This window comes from Heterodontus francisci, chromosome 6 (genome assembly GCF_036365525.1).
Source record: "Heterodontus francisci isolate sHetFra1 chromosome 6, sHetFra1.hap1, whole genome shotgun sequence".
NCBI classification, from domain to species: Eukaryota; Metazoa; Chordata; class Chondrichthyes; order Heterodontiformes; family Heterodontidae; genus Heterodontus; species Heterodontus francisci.
The window spans coordinates 68,011,865-68,039,179 of record NC_090376.1 but is presented as its reverse complement, the minus strand read 5'-3'; the positions used below and the strand labels follow the sequence as shown (position 1 = coordinate 68,039,179).

General features: G+C 44.5%; 1 protein-coding gene across 2 annotated transcripts in view; it reads left to right on the top strand.

Annotated features, from left to right (window-relative positions):
- The first annotated feature begins 532 nt into the window (after nt 1-532).
- The window catches only part of LOC137371363 (interleukin-18 receptor accessory protein-like), a 74,312-nt gene continuing 47,529 nt past the window's right edge, over nt 533-27,315 (top strand). For both annotated transcript variants that reach the window (XM_068033832.1, XM_068033831.1), the window contains exons 1-6: nt 533-1,009; nt 3,843-3,943; nt 4,885-5,140; nt 12,399-12,576; nt 16,286-16,460; nt 26,414-26,482. In XM_068033832.1, coding sequence (XP_067889933.1) covers nt 990-1,009; nt 3,843-3,943; nt 4,885-5,140; nt 12,399-12,576; nt 16,286-16,460; nt 26,414-26,482 — 799 coding nt within the window. In that variant the 5' untranslated portion in view covers nt 533-989. The remainder of the gene's footprint in view (nt 1,010-3,842; nt 3,944-4,884; nt 5,141-12,398; nt 12,577-16,285; nt 16,461-26,413; nt 26,483-27,315) is intronic.

Genomic DNA, 27,315 nt, shown 5'->3' with positions numbered 1-27,315 from the left:
GGAAATTATACTATTTAATTGAGCCTCCTAGTCAGTTTTATGGGCAATACTGTACCAATTGGTGTGGACCAAATCTTTGATGCTGAAAGACAAGCAACTTATGCTGCATGTTTGAAAACTTGCTAATTATCTGGCAAAGGGGACCCTCTCACATCCTAAACAGTGGCACTTAATCCTTAATATCAACCTGTTTTTATTCTCAGCATCATCTTCACTTTAATTTTCAGTTATCACATTCCAATATACCAAATAGAATAGAAACTAAATCAAGAATATGTAAAGAAAGCAGAAAACACACAGTTCCAAATTTCTCGCAAAATAAAACTGAAAAACTGATCGTCTACTTCTAAAGCTTATGTTCACTTGGCAAACAGATAAACAAAAGACACATTAGGCTGCTGCCTGCCTGCTTCCTTTTCTTTTTTGTTGGTGCTAAATCAACCAGTCAAACTAAAGCTATAAAACATTATTGGTTTTTTTTAGTTGCAATGTATAAAGCTACCACAGGAAACCATAAATGTATGGTTGTAACTGTTTTTTCCCCCTTGGGAGTTATTTTGCAAAAAAAAATTCACACCTGACAAATATGTCTTGTGAGTTCAGTTCAGTGATTCGTTTTTTTTTCTGAAAAGGCAAGAGAATTACGTGCAGAAAATGTTTTACTTGTCTTATTACTGATGGAAAAGGAAAGCAAGTTGAAAAATGTCCATGATAAACTATGTTTATCTTCATCTATTTTCCTTATGTTACCTATTGCCATTTTACTTGCTTGGAATAAATTTATCATTATTGCCATTACTTCGAGTAGGAATGACACAGCAAAGTAAATATAGAAACTTTGGTTAATTCTCAGACCCAACTGTACTGATAAACTAGACAAAAAACACACAACTATTTTAAAATTTTGAGACGAGGGGGTGGTTGTGCAGATCAAGATCAGTGTTTACTTAAAGGAAACAGATGAACCTTTCATACTGTCAGTGCTTCAGATGGAAAAACAACAGAAAAGGTAAGTATTCTTCATTACTTGTTATGATTGTTTAAATATAAGATGATCAATTGATTCCATATTTTAAAAAATCACAAGGCCCACAGATATTCTTCATTGGATGTATTTAGTTGTTACTTGTATCAATAACCTCATTATTGTTGCAGTTGAATTTAGAAATATGCTATTCACTGCTCTACATTCAATTAATTACTGTTACTTTTCTTGTTAGCATATCCATTTTTATAAAAGTCACAGTTTGGTGACACCAAGTTAAAGATTTAAAGGGGTACTGTTTTTCAGGAGTCAAATTACTTGATAAATCTATTTTTGTTTATAAAAGCTATTGGAAATAATATTTGAATGCATTGTTGTGTTCCTGATATGTGAAAGCATTGTAAAAAAAAAAAGATACGTGCTGCTCCGGCTCTCCTCTCTGTCCACAAAAAAGGTTGTCAGATATTTTTTATCTTGATAATAACGCCCCTTTAAATTAAAGGTTGCCATGAAGCTGATAAATGTTGGTCTCGTCCAGTGATATTGGGACCACAGCAAATTGAGCATGGGTCAAGCCTGCACCTTAGAGTCATGACCTTGCCTGATAGTTTCAGTTGAATTACCAATGCCAAGCAACTTACTGCACCTGGGAGCACTTTGGAATTTAAGGCTGGAATGTCAGGCACCAGCATTACAGGAGGGGCTGCAGGCTGCCCATAAAGCACCATGGTTTTATTTTTAAAACAAAAATCCCTTTGAAGAATTATCCCTTTGAAGAATTATCCATAAAACAGATGGAGTGTCATCAGTGTTGGATGGTCCTGTTGCAATGACAGTGCCCCCCAGGTAAAAGTGTCATTTTGACATATGGGGGATAAAATTGGCCTTTGGCTTAGGTGTCAAAAAAACAATACCAAAGTAGCAGCCAGTTATATACCCTACCTGACTTTCTTTTTTGTTGACAACAACAGTGACGAGAATTTCCTGTCTTTGTGAACTTTAGTGAGGAATTTCATCCAAAGAAACAAAGGCCAGAAATACAAGTTGATCTGATAAAAAAAGATATAACTGAAAGCAATGTCATGAACATGTGCCCATAACCTTAAAGGATTCATCTGTCATGCTCCACTAATTGATGCATCTGTATCCATCAGGATCCATTGAAAACAACTCTTGTGTGAAGCTTTCTTTCCGATGTCGTATTTGATGAGCCTCTCCAAATTTGGAGGAATTATTTTAAAATTTCTACAGTCACTTGTTTATTACTGCAATTAACAGTTCACTGAAAAGTATGAACAGTTTGCACTCTTTAATTGTGAAAATGCTTTATAGTTTACACTTCTGAGTGCTTTGGGTTAGTTCCAAGTGCATCATAACCTTGGTGAAATCTACCTCATCCTTTGGTTGCTCCTGTCCCTTTATATGGAAGCAGTAATCAATAAACATGGATTGAGACCTAATGCTGTATTCTTGGGCTGAATTTTGTTTGCACGGCGGGGGTCCCAATGCCAGGCTGCAAAGCCGAAGGCAACCCTGCCTCAGCCATTTGGAGGAACCCCAGGTTGCATTTTTCGGTGCTCAAGCAATTAACTTCCTAATTCTGGGGTTTCCGTCCCTTTAAAATATGGGTGCCAACCCCCAATAAGATACCAGCCATAGGAGGGCCTGCAGCGCTTCAGTCTCAGCAATGCCACCGGGAGCATGGAGCGGTGACCACTGATGGGACTACAGCTGACAAAGATGGACGCCGACCTCCCCACGAAGTAGATGGTGTCATGGGTGGCAGGGGCAATCAGGCAGGCGTGGCAAAGGTTGAGAGTGGCGGGGGGGGGGTTTGCTGAGGACAGGGGGGTTTTCTCCACAGGGGCAGGGGCAGCCCTTGCCGCAGGGGGGTTTTCTCCACAGGGGCAGCCCTTGCTGCCAGGCGCTGGAGTGGCCCTTCCCTGGGCCACAGAGTGCCCAATCAGGAGGGCACCACCCCAGAGCCCAAAGGGAGACTGCCAGGTTTTACTGGGCAGTTTCCCCACATGGCGGGGAACCCACCATCTGCTGGTACGATACCTGCGGTGGTGGGAAGAGGCCCTTAATTGGCCACTTAAGGGCCTCAACTGGCCTCTGGGCAGGAAGGCTGTCCTCCACTTTCCCCACCGCTGACAAAATTGCATGGTATCGGGAAGGTATCAGGCACTCCATTCCCCCGTATCCCCCCCACCTTCTTTCGCCATTTTATGCTCCCACCCACCGCTCCCCCACCCCAATTTCCAGCCCATCCCTCGATCGCTGGTGAAATTCAGCCCTTGGTGTTTGACTCAGCGTCACTTGTTCCCACCTGTGGGTGAGTCCAAAATAGCTACTATTAAATCAAATAGGAAATGCAGGAGAAACATTTTTACTCAAAGAGTGGTTAGAATGTGGAACTTGTTGCTACAAAGAGTAGTTGAGGCAAACAGCAAAGATGCATTTAAAGGGATGCTGGATAAGCGCATGAAGCAGAAAGGAATAGAAGGATATGCTGATATGGTGAGATAAAGATGGGTGAGAGGAGGCTCATGTGGAGCATAAACACCAGCACAGATTAGTTGGGCCAAATGATCTATTTCTGTGCTGTAAACTCGATATAACTTGATGTTATCTCCAATGCATGTATTCTGCATTATGCATGCTGTATTCTGGTAGATTGTAGAAAGCTACTTATAGTTGAAATCCATAAGTTGTATTTTCAATGGAGGAAAATGCATCACCTTTTCTAGCATCTGAAATGTACAATAAGTATTCTGTATGATATATGATACATGTACCAGTTCTACCTCTTGCAGTCAATACCTGGGCTTCTGTTTTATTTTTATCTGAAATACAGGATGATTAAGAACTTTTGGATGCTCATTTTTGCATTCACCACATCAGAATCGATGGGTGGAAAGACCATTTCATATCCTCTGGATTCTTCAAAATATCCAGGTTATATTTCATTATTATTTCAAAATCTCTCAAAGCCTTAAATTACAAGATAACATTTATTTGCGCTCCTGGTATGTTCAAGCACAAAGGTCAGAACACCTGGGAAACCAGGTTTTTTTCCCCTCCAGTTTGTTATCAATTGCCCTCATCTGAAAGGGCACATATGTGGAACTCACGCAAGGATATGAGTGGAACAGTTGTGATGCACTTGATAGTCAAATAGCTGGCTTATACTCACTCTCTAGACGAGTATGCAAGAAATATTTGGTTGGTGAGGTGCTGGAGGGTGGCTAGCACTTATGGAACCATGATCCAGTGTCACTCAATATTTACAGAGTCGGAGTTTAATAGACTGGAGTCGATTTTCATCTGACCAAATCAGTGTTTCAGGGTTGTAACAGACTCAAAATGGGGTTGGTAGACTTACTGACCCAGTAATACCAATGCTCCAGTTGCTGCCACATTCAAAAGGGCCTTCCCTTTAGTGGCCAGGGCTCCTGCCTGTTATAGGTGGAAGTCCTCTTTATTATCCCTCCATGGTTTCACCCCCTCCCCACTTCTGTAACTTCCTCCAGCCCTACAATCATCCAAAATTTCTGCACTCCTCCAATTCTGGCCTCGTCTACATCCCCAACTTTAATTACTCCATCATTGATGACTGTCTCAGGCCTGAGCTCTGGAATTCCCTCCCTAAACCTCTCTGCCTCTCTTTCCTCCTTTAAGACACTATTTAAAACCTACCTTTTTGACGACCGGTGGTGCTGCCGATACTGCTGAGCCGAAATTGCCAAAGCATTTCCGTAACATTTCCAAAAAGCTGGCATGTGTTATTGAAAGTGCTTATTAAATGTTAATCATTCTACATAATTGCATACAATAGTTGTTATAAATGTATTATCATTTATCTGAACAGGAAATCTTCAACATTATTTTTCATGCAGATTGTTTCGCAAAAGCACCACAGAGTTACTTCATTGCATTTGTGGGAGACCCTTTTGAATTGGCTTGTGAGCCAGATAATCTCACGAATGACAATTCCATGTACTATGCGAATGAATCATTATGGTACAGACAAGACAAGGAAGGGAATTCTGAACAAATAAATGGCTGGAGTGAAGTTATTAGTCAGAGAGGAAAAAACTTCTCATTTTCATCGATCAGCACTGCTGATTCTGGCACTTACCTCTGTTTTCTCAGGTATGGGAAATAATGTTAAAGTTCTGAAATACAACTCACCAATACTTAGCAATGGATTCATTACATTTGGTTATAAATTGCATTTTCTGAGCATTTCAAAATGATTGTAATTTATACAACATCAAGTTGGGCTTAAATATACATTGGGGAAATTAAATACAATCAGCGAACTTTCCCAACAGTGATGATTTCACAGGTATGTTCCTGATTGCAATCTGCAGGAATCACTAAGTATCCGCAAACATTCCCAGAGGGATGGGCATCTGAATGGAGAGAAAAGAATCAATCATTGTGCCAATAAAGAGCTAATGTGGAATTTGTGGGGAGTTTTCCAGGGATGAAAGGAGAGACTGGAGGAATTCACACAGAAAATAGAGCCTAAGATGGCTAGAGTGAAAGTATTGGCAATGGAGGAGAATATTCCAGTTTCCAGTCTCTTTCCATGTGAATGAGGGTAGAAGCAGAATTATAGAATCATATGCCCAAATATTTATTGAGGCCTGATCTTGGAGTGGTGGGCAGGGGAGGACTTATGGTCCTGAAACCTGGAAGTGCCAGTTTCCCCAAATGGTTTGCAGTTTTAACTCCAAGGTCATAGAGTCATAGAATAATATACAGCATAGAAGGAGGCCATTCAGCCCATCGAGTCCATGCTGTCTCTCAATGGAGCAATCCAGTCAGTCCCACCGCCCCGCTTGATCCCCGTAGCCCTGTAATTTTATTTCCTACAAGTGCCCATCCAATTTCCTTTTGAAATTATTGATTGTTTCACCTTCCACCACCCTCATGGGCAACAAGTTCCAGGTCATTACCATTTGCTGTGTAAAAAGTTCTTCCTCATATTCAACCTGCATCTTTTGCCCAAAACCTTCAATCTGTGTCCCCTAGTCCATTACCATTAGCTAATGGGAACAGGTTTTCCTTGTCTAACTTATCTAAGCTGTCATAATCTTGTGTACCTTTATCAAATCTCCCTTCAATCTCCTTTGCTCGAGGGAGAACAACCTCATCTTTTCCAACCTAACCTTGTAACTAAAATCCCCCATCCCAGGAAGAATCCTGGTAAATTTCCTCTGCACCTTCTCAAGGACCCTCACATCTTTCCTAAAATGTGGTGACCAGAACTGGATGTAATCATCTAGTTGGGGCCTAACCAGAGCTTTATAAAGGTTCAGCATAACTTCCCTGCTTTTGTACTCAATGCCTCTATTTATGCAGCCCAAGATCCCATATGCTTCACTAATCACTCTCTCAATATGTCCTTCCACCTTCAAAGATCAAGGTGTGTGTGAATTTTTTTGCAAGGTTTCCCACTCAACAGCCAGCCTGATTGGCAGACTGTGTCTGTCTGCCCAGCAGAAAAGGCTGCAGGTAGGTTTTGTGGCAGTGGTGGGGGAGGGGGAGAAGAGATGGAGGGAGAGAAGATATTGTGCAGTTAGGGGAGTGGCGATATCATGGAGTTTGGATGAGCAAAAATATAGCAGGTTTGGGGGATCATGAGACATCGTGGGATTGAGAGAGCGGCAACATTGAGGATTTTGGTTGAGCAGAGATATCATGTTATGGGGGAACAGGAGCCAATGCAGGACTGGGGGGAGCAGAGAGATTGTGGAGTTTGGGTGAGGGGAACCAAAATGGGCGGTGGGGAGGGGTCAGACAGGTTGCGCAAGTTGGGGAGGTTTACAGTGTAGCTTGTTAGATCTGGGAGATACACTCCTGGTCCACAAGCAGTTCTGTAAAGACACTAACCTTATCGATGCAGCCCTTCCTGCCTCCTTTTACATGCTGAATTCGCCGAGATCTGGGAAACATGGCCGATGTGAGTTAAAATAGAAACATTGTTTAATGGAGGCACACAGCCTGCTAAAAAGGTTTCAATGACTGTCACGCCCCTCATCCCACCTCATATATAACGTTCTTGTAAAGCGCTTGGGATGTTTTATTATGTTAAAGGTGGTATATAAATACAACTTGTTGTTGTGATTATTGAAACCAGAAGAGGGCAGATTCAAGACACCTTGGGTTCAGATTTGAAATTTTCAACATTTTTGGAGGCATTTTAATAGGCAAGAGGTGGCGAGTTTGGCTGTGTGTATGGAGTTAAATTCTCTAAAAATGACATTGGGTTGGGATCCCAACATCATCCCGCCCACTTCCGGGTTGCACCCGGGCATGTTTGCAGGTGGGTGGGGAACTCCCTTGTAGCTGTTGGGTAAATAATTGTCATATACAAAAAGGACATTAACTGCTGTTTTAACCAACCATTCTGCCTTTAACAGCTAGTGATTCTGTTTCCCGAGCCTGTCAGTAGCTCGCCAGGGTCACTGAGGTGAGTGTACAGTGGGGAGTGCTTCTGCAGTGATACTGACAGGCTGGGAAGGCTTTGACCAGTGAAACTGAAGAGCTCCAGCCATGGCCAGGTGAGAGGCTGGTACTCACAGCATTCCTTCTCAGAAAGTGCTTTCACTGCTTGACAGGTGATTACCAACTTCTTTGAAATCACTTCAAGGTGTGTTGTTCTGAGGAGTGCTGTGCAGGAGAATGCTTGGAAAGTCAGAATATGGGGCTGACCTTCACCTCCCCTGCAAATATGGAAGGAGTCTACTTGCACACTAGGTCAGACAGCAAGCTCTACAATCTATCAAGACTGAAAGCGAAGACAAAAACACATTGCATCCTGATCAGAGAACTCCTCTACGCTGATGATGTTGCTCTAGTCACTCACACGGAAACTCAGCTGCAACGACTCTTGGACTGTCTCTCCTGTGCCTGTAACTTGTTCTCCTTGACTATAAGCTTCAAGAAAACTGTGGTCATGGGACAAGGTGTTGCATCTCCATCCCTGATTACACTAAATAACACCCCACTGGAAGTGGTTAGCAAATTCAGCTACCTTGAATCCACAGTAATAGACAATCTGTCCCTTGATGCAGAGCTCGATTCACGCACATGGAAAGCAGCTACCACCTTTGGCCAACTGGTGGGTAAGGAATCCTGCCAAAAGTCCTCTCCACCTCCTCCTCTTCCCACTGTGATCAGCTTGTCCTCTTCTTTGCTACCTCTGCTTCATCTCCCTTTCATTCTAGAGCCCAAGGGGGTCTGAAACTTTAGCAGCCATGACTGGGAGCAAGTGGCCTGACCAGAATCCTTGCAGCCACAATCCAGGGCCTGATGTCATGATCTGCCTCCACTGCATACTATCGGTGCAAATTCCCAACGCCTGTGCTAACACCTCACCAAGATGACATATGGCATGGGCCCCGCAGAAGTGTGCACGCATGGTGGAAATGCCATTTTGATACCAAAGTGGAACCCGTAGCGGCAAAACTATGGGGCCTGCGGAGCCCAGTTTTGCAGCCCAAAACTGTACACAGTACTCCAGGTGTGGTCTCACCTAAACCCCATGTAATCTCCTCTAAACTTCCTCACTCCAAACCCCTTGTAATAAAGCCAAACGTACCATTTACTTTCCTGTTTGCTTGCTGTACCTGCATGTTAACTTTCTGTAATTCATGCACAGCGACACCCAAATATATTTGCATATCAACAGTTACTAGTCTCTCGCCTTCTAAAGAATATTCTGCTTTTCTATTTTTCCTATCAAAGTGGATAATTTCACATTTCCCCACATTATACACCATCTGCAACCTTCCTGCACACATCTTCTTTGGCCTCCTTGTCTCGAGAGACAATGGGTATGCGCCTGGAGGTGGTCAGTGGTTTGTGAAGCAGCGCCTGGAGTGGCTACAAAGGCCAATTCTAGAGTGACAGACTCTTCCACAGGTGCTGCAGATAAAATTGGTTGTCGGGGCTGTTACACAGTTGGCTCTCCCCTTGCGCTTCTGTCTTTTTTCCTGCCAACTGCTAAGTCTCTTTGACTCGCCACACTTTAGCCCCGCCTTTATGGCTGCCCGCCAGCTCTGCCGATCGCTGGCAACTGACTCCCACGACTTGTGATCAATATCACAGGACCATGTCGCATTTGCAGACGTCTTTAAAGCGGAGACATGGACGGCCGGTGGGTCTGATACCAGTGACGAGCTCGCTGTACAATGTGTCCTTGGGGATCCTGCCATCTTCCATGTGGCTCACATGGCCAAGCCATCTCAAGCGCCGCTGGCTCAGTAGGGTGTATATGCTGGGGATGTTGGCCGCTTTGAGGACTTCTGCGTTGGAGATATGGTCCTGCCACCTGATGCCAAGGATTCTCCGGAGGCAGCGAAGATGGAATGAATTGAGACGTCGCTCTTGGCTGACGTACGTTGTCCAGGCCTCGCTGCCGTAGAGCAAGGTACTGAGGACACAGGCTTGATACACTCGGACTTTTGTGTTCCATGTCAGTGCGCAATTTTCCCACACTCTCTTGGCCAATATGGACATAGCAGTAAAAGCCTTTCCCATGCGCTTGTTGATTTCTGCATCGAGAGACAGGTTACTGGTGATAGTTGAGCCTAGGTAGGTGAACTCTTGAACCACTTCCAGAACCACTTACTTTCAGCTCTTGCTCACAAGGTCCTCCAGGACTTCATCTTTCATCTCCTTCATCTTTCAGGTATTTATAAGTTTACAGACCATTAAAAACAGGTATCGACCTCCCATTTTCAGTACCCATGAAATCCAATCGAGTTGCTGTGCTGGGAATCCCCCACCCCCTCACACCCCCTTCCCAGCTCCCCCCTCGCACCATCTTCTCCTGCACACATACTTAACCTGTAAGTATCCCATTGCAGCCTTTTTGCATCCTCCTCATGATTTACTTTCCCCCTTAGCTTTGTATCATCAGCAAACTTAGATACATTACACTCAGCCTCCTCATTTAAGTCATTGATATGGATTATAAATAGCTGAGGTCCAAACACTGATCCTTGCAGCACTCAATACACGCAGCCATCCAGAAAATGACCCATTTATCCCTACTCTTTGTTTTCTGTATGTTAACCAATCCTCAATCCATACTGATATATTACCTCAATCCCATGAGTCCGAATCTTGTGGAGCAACCTCGTGTGTGGCACCATATCAAACACCTTCTCAAATCCAAAATTACCACATTCACTAGTTCCCCTTATCTACCCCACTAGTTACATCCTCAAAAAAACTCTCGTAGATTTCTCAAACACAATTTACCTTTCATGAAATGCTGTTGACTCTGCAAAAGTATATTGATAGCGGCGAGCCTCCATGTTGGTTCCCCCACCGTGGGCAACAGGAAACGGCTTTGCATATTTAAAATAGCACACTGCATAAATTTAAATACACTTACCTGCGATCTAACGGTCAGACTGTGATCTTCAGAGTGGCGGCTGGCACTCCTGCTTTACCACTTTACCATCTGGGAAAAGCAGGCGCTGCAGTGGTGGTGAAGGAGGGAATATATGATCTTTAGTGTAGGGGATGGTGGGAAGGTGTGAGCTATGAACTTCATTCAGTTTGTGGGGGGAAAGGTCATATTTGAAAGGTAAGTGTTTTGTGGGGGGAAAGGGCAAATACTTAATTTTATTGTTATTGGGGTGTGGGAAAGGGGTAATAGAATTTTGATAGAAACAGTAGGGGGGGGGGGGTGGGTTCACTTTAAGAATTTAAATTAGCTGGCAGGACTGACTGCCCTTTAAAAATGGCGCTAGCATCTGTGCAAAGGCAGCTGACGCCATTGCTGGCATCAGAGAGTCAACACTCCCCCCACGTGATTAGGGGTGGGCGAACCAACGCATTTAAATTAGCCACCGCTGATTGTGATGGCATGGCGGCAGGCGGCCCGCACTAGTGGGATGCCATTTTTTTCGCCCGCCACCTCTTCCGGTGGGAGGTGCTTAAAATTCAGCCCATGAAGTATAGCAATTTGGACAAGGAATCAAAGAGCTAACAATGCCCGTCTAACCATACCTCAGATTGAGTGACTGCATTCAGTACAGGTGGGGAAAAAGTGGTATACATCATATATATGCAAATACTTCATGGTTTGAAGCTCCTACATAATAGTAAAGCCTCTTTCAAATCTTTTATGAGATCTTAGACCAAAGCATGAGGTAGATTTGTGCTTAAAAGGGGAAATGTTTTCAGGGAAGATTTCAACTTACAGCAACTTGTTACAAAGCACTTTGGAAGGTGAAGTCAGCTATGTGGTGGGCAATTTGTTCTGTTACAACTCTTTAGTGGACACCAGGGACAGCAATGAAAAGTACATAGTGAATTATAGAAAAAATCCTTTCTAGCTATCACAATCGATTGATTCCCCCACCCACCCATAGCTTGCTCCAACAAATTTTGTCGATCTCAGGCCTTTTGTTTAGGGCAGGCACTGCAAACAGGCAGATTCATTTCTAACCCATGCTCATGAATCCATAGCTCAGCACTTATTTTGACTTAGTTGCAGGGAAGAATGCAGTTGCTGCTAAAGCCTCACATCGCTAAATGGTGGAAGCACCATTTGCTGGGGTAACTTGTATATCCGTGCTGTGGTTACATAGTTGAATTATGTTGCTCATCATTGCATACTGAGTTGTGCCACTCACCATGCCATGCAGCCTGACATCCCCATTGCTGCTGGCCACCATGGGAAGGCACAAACAGTGTCACCTCTCTAATTACCAAGTAGCTGACTATCCTGTTTGGGTAGAGGGTAAGTGGGGTATCTTTGGATCCATGTTGATTTCAATATAACATATCTGATAATTGGAGATTGGGAATAAATTGGTCCTTTGTGGCAAACTCAGTCATCCACTAGCTCTGTTAGACGGGTAAGTAGTACTCCAAGCCCTATTAATAATAGGCCAGCGAATCCAATTCATTGATGAAACCTGTAAGTGGAAGCTAGGATCCTTCACACTTTGCTCAAGATAATTGTGCAAGCCAGTGTCATATTGGTAGGTTAGCCCTGGCTGGAGAAGCAGCAGGAAGCTTACCGCTTACTGCTCTTCTAGCTAAACTCCAGTAGTAACCCCACATACACTGGAGGGTCACTAAGCCTTGGCTCTTGCTAACCTGCACCTAATTTCTCTGGGTTTAGAGAAGTATGGTGTGTTCCTATAGAGGGGCCATGCTCTACAAATCAAACAGTTGGAAAGTCTACATATGTGATTTCTCAGTGGTTTGATTTGAAAACTCCTATGTAGTGATGGGTGCATGTGTCAGACACTCAAGAGACCAGTGAAAAAATAGATTGTTCATACTTGATAAGAAACTTATGGAATTCCAATAAAGAGCATAATCCCTTGTCTTCTTTACAGTATGCTTAAATTTATTTGTGTTTATTCAACAGAAATGCTGGCCTTTGTTTTAAGGTTTATATATTAGTTGTACAGATGCTAAACCAAAGAGGCTGTCAAGATGCTGGAAATTGTGAAGTTCTCCTAATTCGAAATACTGCCGATATAATATCATGTCCAGGAATTCAACACTTCAATGCTTCAGCAAGCTTTCCTGTAAAGTGGTACAAGGTAAGTAGTTTGCATCCAGAATATGTGAAAAATATAACACACTCCAATTATAGATGTCCAGGTGGGAAGATCTGAGGAGAAATATAGATTTTGGAGGCAGGGACTCAGAGAAATTAAAATCCAAGCCCAAATAAGCAAAAATAAAAAATTATGAAAAATAAAACAGAAATTAAAAATATATTTATTTTGTTTGCCTCCAGTTGCTGGCAACAATTAAGGAAATTCAAAACAGAATGTTAGTGATGCTGATTGATTAGTTAGGCAAGAAGAGATCTATGGCATTAGGTAATCTCAGGTTTCTTGTGTTCGAGAAGGGGAAAAGGGTTCAAGCCCTTTGCTATCCAATGTCTTGGGCTGAAAGGTACTGTGCCGATCAGGGTCTGCTTTGATGGTTGAGAAACCTGGCACCATTCACTGCCAGGATCACACTACACAATTGGGCAAGGTACTGATAGTTGTCGATGCCTATGGAATTACATTCTAGTATGATTTGTTTTCCTGAGTGGAGGGAGAAAAATTAGACAGAAAGCATGGGCAGGATTTTGGGTTTTGGGTTGGGACCCCAGCTTCTAGGTAAAATGGGGGTCACATAATAACATAAGGAATAGGAGCAGGAGTAAGTCATTTGGACCATCGAGACTGCTCCACCATTCAATAAGATTATGGAACTGATTGTGGCCTTAACTCCACTCTCCTGCCTGCTCCCATAACCCTCAACTCCCTTGTCAATCAAAAATGCCACTCAGAATCTTATATGTTTCAATAAGATCCCCTCTCAATCTTCTGAACTCCAACGAGTATAGGCCCAACCTGCTCAACCTTTCCTCATAAGACAAACCCCTCATCCCAGGAATCAGCCTGGTGAACCTTCTCTGAACTACTTCCAATGCATGCATGTGCCTTGAAGATAAGGAGACCAAAACTGTACGCAGTACTCTAGGTGTGGTCTCACCAATGCCCTATACAGTTGTAGCAAGACTTCCCTGCTTTAATACTCCATCCCCTTGCAATAAAGGTCAACATTCCATTTGCCTTCCTAATTACTTGATGTACCTGCATGCTAACTTTTTACAATTCATATACAAGGACACCCAAGCTTCTCTGTACCGCAGCATTCTGCAGTCTCTTTCCATTTAAATAATATTCTGCACAACCCTGCACTGTGTAGGAAGCAGTCACCTGGCAGTGATTTTCCTCAAATTGGCCAATTAGTGGCCAGAGGGCAGGCTCACCATCCAATTAAAGATGGTGGCTGGGCTCTGAAGCTGGAGGGCCAACAGGAGGCCCTCCAGTTGGAAGGAGCTGCAACCTGGCATTGCAGGTAAGGGAGAGAAAGAGTGCCTCCATCTTGAGGCGCCCTGAGAAACTTTTAAACTTGAGGCAGGGAGGGCCTCAAAGCCTGCCTGGAGCACTGGCCCCCCAGTCTGCCTCTGGGAGGCTGCCTCCAGGCAGCTGGCCAAGTTCCTGATGACTTGGGGGGGGCCCGTGAGCTGACTGGAAAATTCCAGTTGGCTTCTGACAATTGGCCATAATTAGGCCATTTACCCACCTTGACTACCTGCTACTTGTGATGGTAGCCATTCTGACTCTGCTTCAGCCTCCAGGTAAATGACGCTGGCTGGTGCCGGCAAACTGGCATGCTGGCCAGTGGCGTGAATATTTGCACCCTTCTGCCTCCACATTTACCCCCATATGAGGGAGAAAATTCTGCCCCTTGTTTCAAAACAGTATTCAACTGGCCAAAAGCAGAATGAACGATGTGGTGGCACAAATCATTATAGCTTCCCCTGCCGCCTACTCTGTTTATGCTGGAAATTACAGTAACAAGCAGTTGCAAATAAAAATTGTCCTGTCAGTTGGCCGGCTGAGGCCCTACCACTTTGATTTATAAGCAGGCCTTAAAACTGGTAGCCATTTAAAACAATTTCAGTCTTAACTAAACTGTACTAAATACCACATGGCTAATGATATGAGGTAGGAATTGAGAACAATATTACTGTAAGGTCAATATTAGACAAAAGGTCGCAAAATGAATGCAGAAATCAAAATTATTATTTCCGAGTTAACACTGGATGAGACAGAGAGCCAGAAGCTGTGTGGTGCATAGCCTTGTGCAATATTTCAGGCCACTCACCTGTCTGAGTAGCAAGACACATGGGCCCCAGACCTCCCCCAACCCTAATTGCTGACAGACCCACCCTGGCCCTGATCTTGGGCTGGATTTTCACTGCAGGCTTCAGGACCTCGATGTCAGGGCCAAATAGGAGTCCGAAGCCCAGACAGTGTGGGGAACAGTCACCCAACAGTGATTTTCCCCTAATTGGTCAATTAATGACCAGACGGTGGGTTCGCTGTCCAACTAAGGATGACAAGTGGGCTCTTGAAGTTGGAGGGCCAATAGGAGAAGAAGCAGTAGGTTGAATTTTCAGGTAAGTAACGGAGAGGGCGCCCCAAGATGGAGGTGCCCTCTCTCCAACTTTTTTAACTTTAACATAAAAAATGTCCTTAGTAGCTGGGCCAACAGGGCACCCTGTGGCTGCAGCTGAAGCCAGGCATGCAAGTGGTCCTCAAAGCATGCCTGAAGTACTGGCCCACCAGTTTGCTGCCGGGATGCTGCCTCCAGGTAGCTGGGCTATTTCCAGATGCTTCTGGGGGCCTGGTGGCTGACTGGAAAAGTCCAGTCAACCTCTGACAGCAGGCCTACATAGTCCTTTAAACAGCTTTAATTAGCTAGCTGCTGTTTGTTGGTGGGTAACCCTGCCACACCCCCATTCCACCTGTGGGAAAATGACCTGGAAGTGGGATGGTGCTGGACAACCAGAATACCAGACGTCGGTGCAGAACTATGCACCTGCCTGCCTCCATGCTCACTGCAATCGGGGCCTAAAAAATCATTCTTATATCTCTGTTCTCTGCCCTTTACCCCTGCATCCCAATTACTGCTGCAATCCCCAAACCCCACTAACTGACTGGAACTGCCCTTACTGCTTGCTTGTGCTCCTTCACGCCAGCCAGGCTGTCAATCTGGTCGGCTGTTGGGCAGGAGACTGCAAGATTTTATTTAATTCCACGTCCCCAGTCTGGCCAGGTTTTTCACTCACATCCACACTTCCCTCACAAACTCCCTACCTTCCCATTATTATTGGAGCCATGGTTTCAGTAACCAATCCAATCACTGCAAAAAAATATCTAAAGTAAGTGTTGATTGAGGAACATCCAACTATTGTGAGCAGTATTTCTGTTAACTGTTTATACAGGTCATAGCATGCATGCAATGAGCAATTCTGCTATAATATCCTGGTCAACATACTTAAACATCAGTGTCAAAATAACATCCCCTGTTCATGACCTTTCCCACTTTTCAAAGAACATCTTTGTACAAAAATCAAAGGCAATGTTGTAGTCAGAATCCCCAGAATAATTTTCCTGATGACCCATTCTTCTACATTACCACAGTGACTGCAATGCAACAGTATTTAAAGCACTTTGGGATGTCCTGAGGTCATGAAAGGTGCTTTATAAATGCAAGTCTTTTCTTCTTTCATCCTGTGTCAGTTTGAACACAGATCATGCAAGTAAAAGGACATAAACTCACTGCACTACCCAACTTCTACTAATTTACGGAATGCTGATGAGAACTGCAAAATACCACGTTAAAATCTAATACTGTAGCCTACTGGAATTTACCATCGGCTTTCATTTCTTTCAGAATAAGAAAGTAGTTGAAGAATATATTGAACGAATTTCTCTCAAGATAAAAAATGGTCAAATCCATTTAAATAGAATATATGAATCAGATTCTGGCAATTACACGTGTACTTTTAAGTTCATTGAAAATAACAACACATGGATTGTGAAAAGAACATTTACAGTGAGAGTTGTAGGTAGGTGAAAGTATATACCAATAATCTTGAATTGATTTGTTAAGTACATTTTCTGTTCACCCGAAGAAGTATTAATGCACTCACCAGTTCAATAGCTCTGATTCAATCATCTGTACTCACACAGTGGATGAACAGAAACCATGAATTTGAAGGTCTGTCAATGCCCATGGAATCCAATCCCAGTGCGAGTCAACACTTTGAGGAGGAAACAGAAAGGGAGGAAATCAGTCATATCTTTTAAAAATCTAAAGACAGATTCAAAATAGAGGAAAAGCCTTCCAGTTCTCCACAACCCCTCCAATATTCATTGGATACAGTGGAATTTCAGTTGTGAAGCTGTATTCTCATGTGATAAGTACAGTATAGATTTTTAATTGTTCCTGCTTCAGCTAATCCTGAAGGCTGTTTGATGGGCAACACAACATATGCTTCTTCAATCTTTGAGTAGCAATTATGAAGGGTATTGGAAAGGAGAGAAAACTAAGGCCTTTGAACTACACCTTCTCCAAACAGGTATAAGCTGTCACAGCTATGACAAGCAGACCTTTTTGTGCTTGAGAAAAAAGCTTGATTACCGTATAGTTTATCTGTCTGATAATCCAGGGTGCCACTCCAGGCGCTGCATCACAAAGCACTGACCACCTCCAGGCGCTGACCCATTGTCTCTCGAGACAAGGAAGCCAAAGAAAGAAGAACCCGGGATACAGTTAAATCAATTCTGACCAGTCGATTAGGACACACTGAGAGCCATGGTCAAGAAAAGACTTATAGCAATAGATTGGGAATCAATGTTCTAGACACATAGACTGAGACAAACCCAACAGAATCTCATTATTCCATCTTGTATCATCTACTGCTAAGCATAGATTTTAATAAATTAGAATTGTAATCCCAGTGTACATCTTTGAGGTCCTTCTCCAGGCACCGATTCTCATCCGACAGAAAATCGAATCTGAGATTTGGGCATGGAAGGCAGTGCCCATAATTTTCTGGCGATAAATTTTAGTTATAGACGTCCACATCCAATTCTCATCTATGAGAACAAATGAAACTGTGCCCGAGGAGCACAGCCTTTGAAAATTTATGTTCTTTCCCATGTGGTTTGGATAGGAATTAGCAGCAAAAAGTGTGAATAGTATGTAGGATGAAAAATCTTGCCAGGACAGTTGCCTAAATTATTGAACCCTGTTATGACCAAAATTTACTCTTTAGTGTGTACAGTTTGGCAAACTCCAAACTCCTCTAAATGGGTCTCTTGCAGAAAGGCAATGCTAGGCGTGAGGTTTTTTCCCATGCTATTCCTCTTTGTGTGGGCATGGCGTCTTGATGGTGTTTGATATGGTCAGCCTTGCTATTCTCCTCCACTGCCTCTGCACCTTACTCCATCTATGTCAGACTGTCCCTGCATAGTTCCACTAATTTACCTACACAACACCAGTGATTACAGTACAAAAATTAATTCATTTAAAACATGTTGAGGATGTGATAAGATGTGCAAGTGGAAGCTTATGCTTTCTAAGTGGAGTGAACACGTCTGTAGCTACATTTCAAGGCTTGAATTATCAGGTGGAGATAGGGTGGGAGTCTATCGGAGATGGCAATTAGTCTCCCATGTGCTGCTGCTGGCAACTAGGGAGAAACCGTTCTTGTTTGTGCATTTCATGCATTTGTAGTGTCCTTGGTCTCATAGCTTGCAACTAAACCACATTGTCTGAGCCCTGCTGGTTCCTCCACTATTCGTAAACACACAGGATGGAATTTTATGTTTGCTGTGGCATTTCCGATGGCGGGAGTGGAAGTTATTGTAATGTCTGCTTCCGCCGCAATTCCTGTTTCACACGCGATTTCATATGTAGAAGTGCTGTGCGGTGATGGGCACAGGGGACACGTGGGATTATGCATCGAGGTGGCGCTTCATTGGTGGAACCCACTGTCACAGGCCCAAGCACCATAATCGCCATAGATATAAAACATTCTGTGTTTGCAGCCTCAAGGATCAGCAGACTTCCTTTCATGTAAGTATTTCAGACTAACTTAAATTGAAGCTTTTATTTATATCAAAATGTTTTAGCCCCTCTTATTTTGTGAAAGTTACCATCAACTTCATATCATTTATTTTACCTGCAGCCAAAGTGAATCACATGGCAGCCAGCAGGCAGCGTCCGATCCACAGTTCAGTGATGCTTCCTTACAGGTTCTCTTCCAGGCTGTCAGGGAAGGGAGGGAGGTCCTCTTACCTGCAGATGGAGTGCAAAGACCCTCCTTCCTCACCAAAGTGGCCCAGGTGGAGGTAGCAGAGGATGTCTCGAATAGTGGGGTCACTCATAGAACATCGGTGCAGTACCTCAAGCGGATCAATGACTTGCTTAGATCAGTGAGGGCAAGTGGTCTTGGTGAAGCTGCTCCATTGTTTTCCTTCCTTGCTCTGTGTCTTTAAGGCAGAGGGTACGCAAGGAGTGCAGTGGAATGCATGAGCAGCCTTGGTGCCAGTCACTAAATGATTTTGCGCCACGATGAAGATTGGCATTGTTATTATGTGATTGGATGTGTCATGCGAAAGCCACTGCAGAATGAGTGATGTTGGTGCATGTATGCAATGGTTGTGATGCATCATTTGCCGAGTCATTAAATCTGCACTGTCTGCTGCAAGATAAACAAAGCCACAACCAGCATGAGCATGCTAGAATGGGAGGAGGGATTGCTGACATAAGGCTGCTGACCACGGCTGAGGAGGAGGCATCAGAGATCACAAGAGAGGAGGGAGGCAGGACGAGCGGAGATGGTGAGGCAGGAGCCATGAAGCGGAAGGATGAAGTGTCATCTCCACTCTTGCAGCTTTATGTGGAAACTGAAGAAAATTGTGTGAACTCATGTGAAGCATGTGTTTGTGTCTCCACTGCAGGTGCCTGCACTCGAGTCGCAGAACATCACGTGGCCCAAGACTCCTCTGGGGAGGAAGAAGAAGCCAATGCCCCGGATGGTGCACCATCACCTGCCTCTTCTTCCACCTCTGCCAGCGCAGATACATCTATTCGATCTGTGGGGGGTTTAAGATTAGAATCTGGGTCACAAGCTGGTGGTCACAACACAGACATGTCCCAATAGCTGAGGGAGCATGTGCCAGCCGGGTCCCCTGACAATCAGAGGACTGCTCAGCCCCACGCTCATGATGGTCCTTTGTTTGTTGCTATGACAGGTCTGCTGAATATGCAGCAAAGCCATGTGGAAAATATGTCGGAGATGCCCAAGGTCATGCGTGGCTTTGCCTGTGTCATGGAGGAGTCCATTGCAAGCCATGACATCTGCCATATCCCAGCCATTTGAGCTTATGGCTTCCTCAGTACAGAGTCTGGCAAACTCCGTGGTGGGTCTGGTCAAGCACTCGAGCCATATGCAATCTGACCTGCACTCCATCGTTGTTACCGTGGACTCCATGCAGCAGATTCTAAGCGAGAGGGGGACGAGGAACCTGGACCTTCCTCAAGGTGATCCTTCCTCTCAGGGAGACAGACAAGTGCCATCATGTACACAGTTGGAGGAGGAGCATACCAGCTGCCCCGGGGCCTTCGTCTCAGGACACCCAGGGTAAGCGGCATCTCGTCCTCCCCCTGCCCGACATTGACACCCCCCCCTTACCTCCAGCGGGCAAGTACATGGGAGATACTCAAGCACCATTGCTGCACACCCCCAGTAGGATGGAGCCATTGAGGCCCCGTTCCTCCAGAGGACACCTGCCACAGTCATCAACAGCAACGGAGCAGTGTACTGAGCAGATTGCCTCCACCTCAGCTGCTAATGTCAGGGTAACACCTAGACATAGTTGGAGAAAAAGGAAATTGAAACAATTTTTGAGCACGAAGGTGGTATGGGTGATATACATATTGTAAGAAAGGAAAAGCTTTATAAATACATTTTTATTTCATTTAAAATTTAATCCACTCTTGTTAATGATTTGCTTGGTTTCAGAAGGATACAAAGGTGTTTTTTGGAGGCCTCTAGCAGGAACGCAATTGCAAAGCATCTCAGGAAATGTCCAGTGTCCATTTCTCATTGGAATTTGAGCTTTCACTCTTCAATGGTGGTTGTTTTCCTATTGATGATTATTAACTTTTTCCAATACTGTCATGACTTACTGTGTTTCTGCAGTCATAACAATGCTGCTCACAGTGGTCTGTAGTCACATTCATTGTCACCCATAGATGATTTCAAATCCCAATCACAGGAAAGTGCAGCAACACCTCGTTAAGATTGCAGCAATGAATAAGACCTCATGCAAAAGTGAATTTCTGGGGGGAATTGTTATGTTTCTGCTCCCAATGTTCCTTGATGGATGTGATTTATTGTTGGCTGAAATGTGCATAAATCAGGTTCTTCCTAATATCCCTTGCATGTCTCTCCATGGACCTCATATCGATGATGGCATTGTTGTCATTGTTGTTTTTCTCCTCACCTTCTTCATAGTCATCCTCATCTGAGAAGGATTGCTCTTCCTCCACCTGCAGAATGTTGCCACGTTTAATTGCAAGGTTGTGAAAGGCACAGCAGACGATGATTGTTCGTAACACCCTCTGTGGCACATACTGAAGAGCCCCTCCAGATCAGTCAAAGCAATGGAATCACATTTTCAGCATACCAATGATGTGTTCAATGATGGCTCTGGTGGATCCGTGAGCAGCATTGCACCTCTCTTCAGCAGCACTTTGGGGATGTCGTACTGGTGCCATCAGCCATGTGCAAAAGGGGTAGTCCTTGTCACCCAGGATCTAGGTGCCCACTTTGGCTGGTTCCTCGAAAACTGCTGGCAGCTGGGAGTTCCTCAAAATATAAAAGTCATCATATGAGTACAGTCAATCACTCCTTGCGCTCTAGGTTGCCTGGTTGAACTCATCTGCAGGTAAGTAGATGAAATCATTGGCATATCGAAAAAGGGCACTGGTCACCTCTTTGATGCACCTATGGGGTGCAGACTGCAAGATTCCACATATGGCACCCATGGATCACTGGAAGGAGCCACTAGCAAAAACTTTGAGTGCAGCAGTCACGTTGAGGGCAACTGGCATGGGATTCTCACCAAAGCCGTGCAGGTCATGCTGCAGGATCCACAAATTTCTGTGACCATTTCACGTAAGAGACTTAGGCGTCTCTGGCACTGCCTCTCTGACATTTGTAGGTAATTTGTCTTGTCCTGAGGATGCGATGACGTGCCAGTGCCTGTCTTCAAAAAGGCCATTCCTGGTTGTTGTCAGTCGGAGCATCCTCACCTTCCTGTTCTGCCTGTTGCTGGTGCTCAGGGATCATGAGTTAAGAGAAAAGAGTCCTCCTTAGTGTCTGTCTTTGCACTCCTTCCTGTGGTACTAGACAAACTGGGTGTATGAGACCCATGTCGCTGTGGCTTTACTGAACAATAAATAAGCAGAGCGTGGCAATTCAGCCCTCTGTTGCCAGTGAGCTGAAACATCGAGGCAATGAACAGCTCCCTTATAAATGCCTTCAAATCACACAGAAGACACACCCACTATCGTTTGCCTCTGCCTACTTTCCTTCCTCTTTTTGAGTGTCCACATGGTTTCCATTGTCGTTGGAGAAAATGGTGTGCGTGGAATTCTGGGCAAGTCTCCCCACTTTCCAACCTCTTCCTGCAACCATTCAAGCTTGAACCCATCACCCTTGACCCACCCAATGCTACCATTACCCTTCCCTCCATTACCATTGAGCCTCCCCCCATTACTATGCACAGTGTAATCATCAATGTATTCATGCCATCCCTCCCTTGTTCTTATTCCTGACGTGCCATCTCTTACTATTGAACCTCCTCACATCAAACTGACCATTATTTCTGAGTCCCATTCCCTTCCATATGAAGCTGTCGAATACCCACCCATTAGTCTTGACCTTCCACCCTACAGAATCCATTTGCCCCCATTGATTGTGACAGTTCGCTCTGCTAGCTAGTACCCTCAATTTGCCCCACAGCTCCCTGATATTGACAGCACTCACCCCTCCCTTTAGGCCCTTGCCAAATATCTTTACACTGCAAAGCTATAATCCACTCACCACCCCTACAGCCAACATCCTGCGTCTTCAGCATCAACAGCAGCCATTCAACATCTTGGGTGCTCCACTCCACCCTCCCTTGTTCCTCCGTGCACCTGATCACCCCACTCTTCCCCCCACCCCCCACCCCGCTCCTCCATGTAGCCCCCGCCCATGATTTTGCCGCCATCCCCTGAGATGATTCACCCTTGCTGGTGCCAAGTCTGGTGGCAAACATCCATTCCAATGCTGACGTGGAGAGAAACATCCATTGCTAAACTGGCCTTGAGGCAAACATCTATTCCAATGGTGCTGTTGGTTTAGTGGATGAGTTAAAGAGAGAAGAGCACAGACCTGAGACACAATTGCTTAAATCTGACTGCTGCACGCCACAGGTAAAACAATCGTGAACCGGGTGGCATGGGAATAGGGCTCACCGTTCATTTAATCTGGCAGATAGCACTAAATTGTAACTATGAGTAGGATAATGAGTATTCATGTTATTTAAATGAATGCCAAGCTGTAATCCGCCACTGGGCTGGGGAACCCCGGAACGCCGCAAACCCGCCGCCAACTTAATTTCTCTAAAATATCCCACCAATGGGAATCCGAAAAAACACCTCCCGCCTAATTATATCACCTGCACGCCACCATATCTGCCACAGTGGTGAGTTTTCAATGCCAGTTGTGAGCCTAGAAGGTCACCTGGAAACTCTGAGAATATTGAGAGATCAACTGAGCAGGGAGAGCGAGAGTAACACAAACTGAGGGAGGGAGAGAGAGAAACAGACTTCGTTAGGAAGCAGAGAGAAACACAGCCTGGGTAAGAGAGCAAGATACACAAACTGGCAAGGCAGGGAGACTAACTCAAACTGGGAGAGGGAGAGAAAAACACTAACTAGAGGGAGGGAGACATCATGTAGCCTGTGATGTGCACTGTTGTGTAATTTATTTTGTTCTGGGATTCAGGCAGCTTTTTTTTAATTCTTTCATGAGAACATAAGAAATAGGAGCAGGAGGAGGCCATTCAACCCCTCAAACCTGCCCCATTATTCAATAAGATCATGGCTGATCTGCCCCGGACCTCAACTCCTCTTTCGTGCCAGCTCCTGATAGCCCATGGGATGTGAGTCTTGCTGGTAAGGCCAGCATTTGTTGCCCATCCCTAATTTCCCTTGAGAGTGGTGAGCCGCCTCCTTGAACCTGCAATCCATCTGGTGTACGACCTTAGTAGAGACTATTAACTTTAAAATATGAACTCCCTGGATCGAATAAAGAGTTACACAACAAGATTTCACGTTTTAAAACTAGACTAATAATCAACATTAACTAAACAGTACTTAGTAGGTAGCTAATGCACTGAATTACAGAGAGATATTTCCGATTAACTTACTAACACACTTGAAAACCCCACACCACGTTTATACGTTTTACAGTTTTCTCATCGAAAAGGTACCCTTGCAGTTAAAAGTCCTAAACTCCTCCCAGCTGCAATGGGTTGATCCCCCAGTGACCTTCTCAAAGCCAATGTCCTCTTTGCTCACTTATTCCCAGCACATTCGACTGGGCTTCCATTAAACTCTGGTGACCCTTTTGATCTTTTCTCCTCTGCAAACCTCAGCTTTACAACCGGGTTCAAATCTTAACAGCCTTTTGCTGTATCAGTGTTCTGAGTGCAGCTGTTTCTCTCCCTGGTCTTTGTTTCTTCCTTTCAGCCTCCAGACCTAGGAAAGTCCCTTGAATTTATCCAGACCAAAAGTCTATAGTCATTTGCCTTTTACAATTCTCAGAGACCATGGGCTGGATTTTAAGGGCTTTGAGAAAGGGTTTGTGGCAGGGGTGGGGTTCTCATAGAATTGTGATGGATGGCAGGGACAGAGGGCCCATCACCAAGCAATTTTGCTGGGGGCGGGATAGGCAGATGGCAGCCTTCCTGCCAGAGGTCAATTGAGGCTCTTAAGTGGCCTATTATTGGTCAATTAAGGACCTCTTCCTGCCACTGCTGGGATCGAAACAGGGAGGTGGGGGGCAGGGGGTGCCTCCACCACGTGGGGAGATCGCCCAGTAAAACAGGTGACCTCCCTGCAGACTTCGGGGGAGTCCTTCCTCCATGGGAAATCTGTGGCCAACAGAGGACCCCCACTGGCAAAATCTCCACCTCCCTAGAAACCTGTACCCCTGGACTTCACACCCACTCCTCCACCCTCCTTCGCCGGGGCTTTCCGGACTGGCCACCTCCACAAAATGCAGCCCCATAAGTCTAACAAAACAGAACTACCTTGGCCTTCCTTTGATCCCAGGTGCTAAGAATGTCAACTTAAATCCCTGTTTACAATCTGTGAGTCTGGGAGAGTGAAACCCATTGTCCTTTAGGTGTTACAACCTTGCACCCCACTTTCAAAAGGGTCTTTGATCTGCTTTCTTGTTCTCATGATAACCAACATCCCTGGCTTGTCTCTGGGCAGAATTTGTGTGAGGTCACATGTCTCCTCAAATGTTCATTTTACACTGCATCAAAGATCACAGTTTTAAATCATAACCATACTACAAAGTTCAGTGTTCATAACAGTATACCGACTGTGCTGTTAGGAAGGGAGTTTCAGGTTTTTGACCCCGCGACAGTGAAGTGATATAGTTGCAAGTAGGGATGGTATGTGACTTGGAGGGGAACTTGGAGGTGGTGGTGTTTCCATGCGTCTGCTGCCCTTGTCCTTCTAGGTGGTAGAGGTTGGAAGGTGCTGTCGAAGGATGCTTGGCGAGTTGCTGCAGTGCATCTTGTAGAAGATACACACTGCTGCCACTGTGTGCCGGTGGTGGAGGGAGTGAATGTTGAAGGTGATGGATGGGGTGCCGATCAAGCGGGCTGCTTTATCCTGGATGGTGTCGAGCTTTTTGAGTGTGGTTGGAGCAGCACTCATCCAGGCAAGTGGAGAGTATTCCATCACACCGCTGACATGTGCCTTGTAGATGATGGACAGGCACTGAGGAGACAGGAGGTGTGTTACCCGCTGCAGAATTCCCAGCCTCTGACCTGCTCTTGCTGTCACAGTATTTATATGATTGATCCAGTTAAGTTTCTAGTCGATGGTAACCCCTAGCTGTTGATAGCAGGGTATTCAGCGATGGTAATGCCATTGAATGTCACTGTAATCAAACGTCATATGATAAAATGTCACATATCAAATCTCCAGGAATATGCAAACCAGAGTTGGCAACCCCAAGTGAAGGAGAAATTTTCTCTCACGTTTCTATATGTGAAAGTTAAATGATTCAGCACTGGAGTTGGATTGAGGGGGGGAGGAGTTGGTGGGAGGGGATTGGACACCTTCCAATTGTATCCACTCTATTGGAAGGAGGAGGTATGATCAGTTCATAGAAATTGCCAAAAATGCACCACCACACCCTCAGAAAGGAATGTTTACCAAGATAAGAAACATATTGAGCTCACAAATGTGACTCTGCTGTGCATCTGCTGACCCTTATAACAGTTACAGGTATCTTTTACTTACTTAATTTACTGTGAAAGCCTGGCCAGAGAAATTTGAATATTTGCCTTAATAGTTTTTGCCCCAGCGAAAAATACGATGGGAATGCTAGAGAGCTCTCTATAGCTTGATTTACGTTGGCCTGAAGAACAGAAAGTAAAGCTTGGAAAATCAGAAACAAATGTTCCAACTTAGCAGGGCTAAAATTAAGTAAACATTTTGATTTTGGAGAGAATCTTCGCGCTAACTGATTCCATTCCTTTCGGCTTCTGGTACTTGACATATCATTGTTATTGTTCTGATAAAATAAGATTAGACATCTTAATTTATAACAAAAGGGTTAAACCTAAGAGACACAAAACAACCTGTTGGACAACGACATCATGTGCTCTGGGTGTGAAAAATTTACAATTATAATGCTATTATTTATTTCAGTTGATGACACAAGGAAAACTCCAACAGTTATTGACCCTCATGGAGTAAAAACAATTGAAGTCGAGCTTGGTAAGTCAGAACAAGTTCGCACCTGTACGGAAATAAATGTGCATAATGTTTTAGATTCCAGAATCCAACACTGCCAGTTGGGAGTGGCACTCATTATAAGCGTATATTGGCAAATCAATGAATGCCCATGATTTCCTGAGATGAGCTCCCAATGAGTATTGCTCCCCACAGTGAGTGCCAGATCACAGATTCACCTCTATATATTATAAATGTCAGTACTAAGGAATTGTGTGGGCCAATTGCTGAACATTGTTGTCCCAAGCTTCCACAGTTGTGCAAGTGTTGCAGTCAGATAAGTACGAGTCAGTGATCGGATCTCAGCCCATGGCCACAAGCATCCAATTCCCGGCTCCATTTTCAAAGTGGCAATTCTTGGGCAAGGATGAGGCTTTGTTACTGCTATGTGAAAGCTTCATTTTAGTGAATTATTTCTGTAAATGTGGCCACTCTCTGGAAATCCTGACTGCAGATGAGTGACCTTCCACTACATACTGCTCAGTCATTTCAGATGGGTGCTTTTGGGATCCTGAGGCCTGGCCTTCTCAAATGGATTCCTTAATGGTGGTGCATATTATGACCACTGGAGAAGCTATTTTTAACTAGGTACTTTTGCTGTATTTTGCCCAATGCATTAATTGTTCTTGCTCATCTTTCCTGCTTTGTTTTTTGCTGCTGGTGTTTTCCTTCAGTATTTTTCGTTGCTATGTGTATTTAAATGGCACTGAAAAGGCGCTGAGCATAGGTATTCCAAGCTAGGTTCTGGAAGTGCTCAATGCTTCAAATAAGGAAGAGTTTTTGAGGAGCTATCAAATGCCACACTTGTAGATAGATGG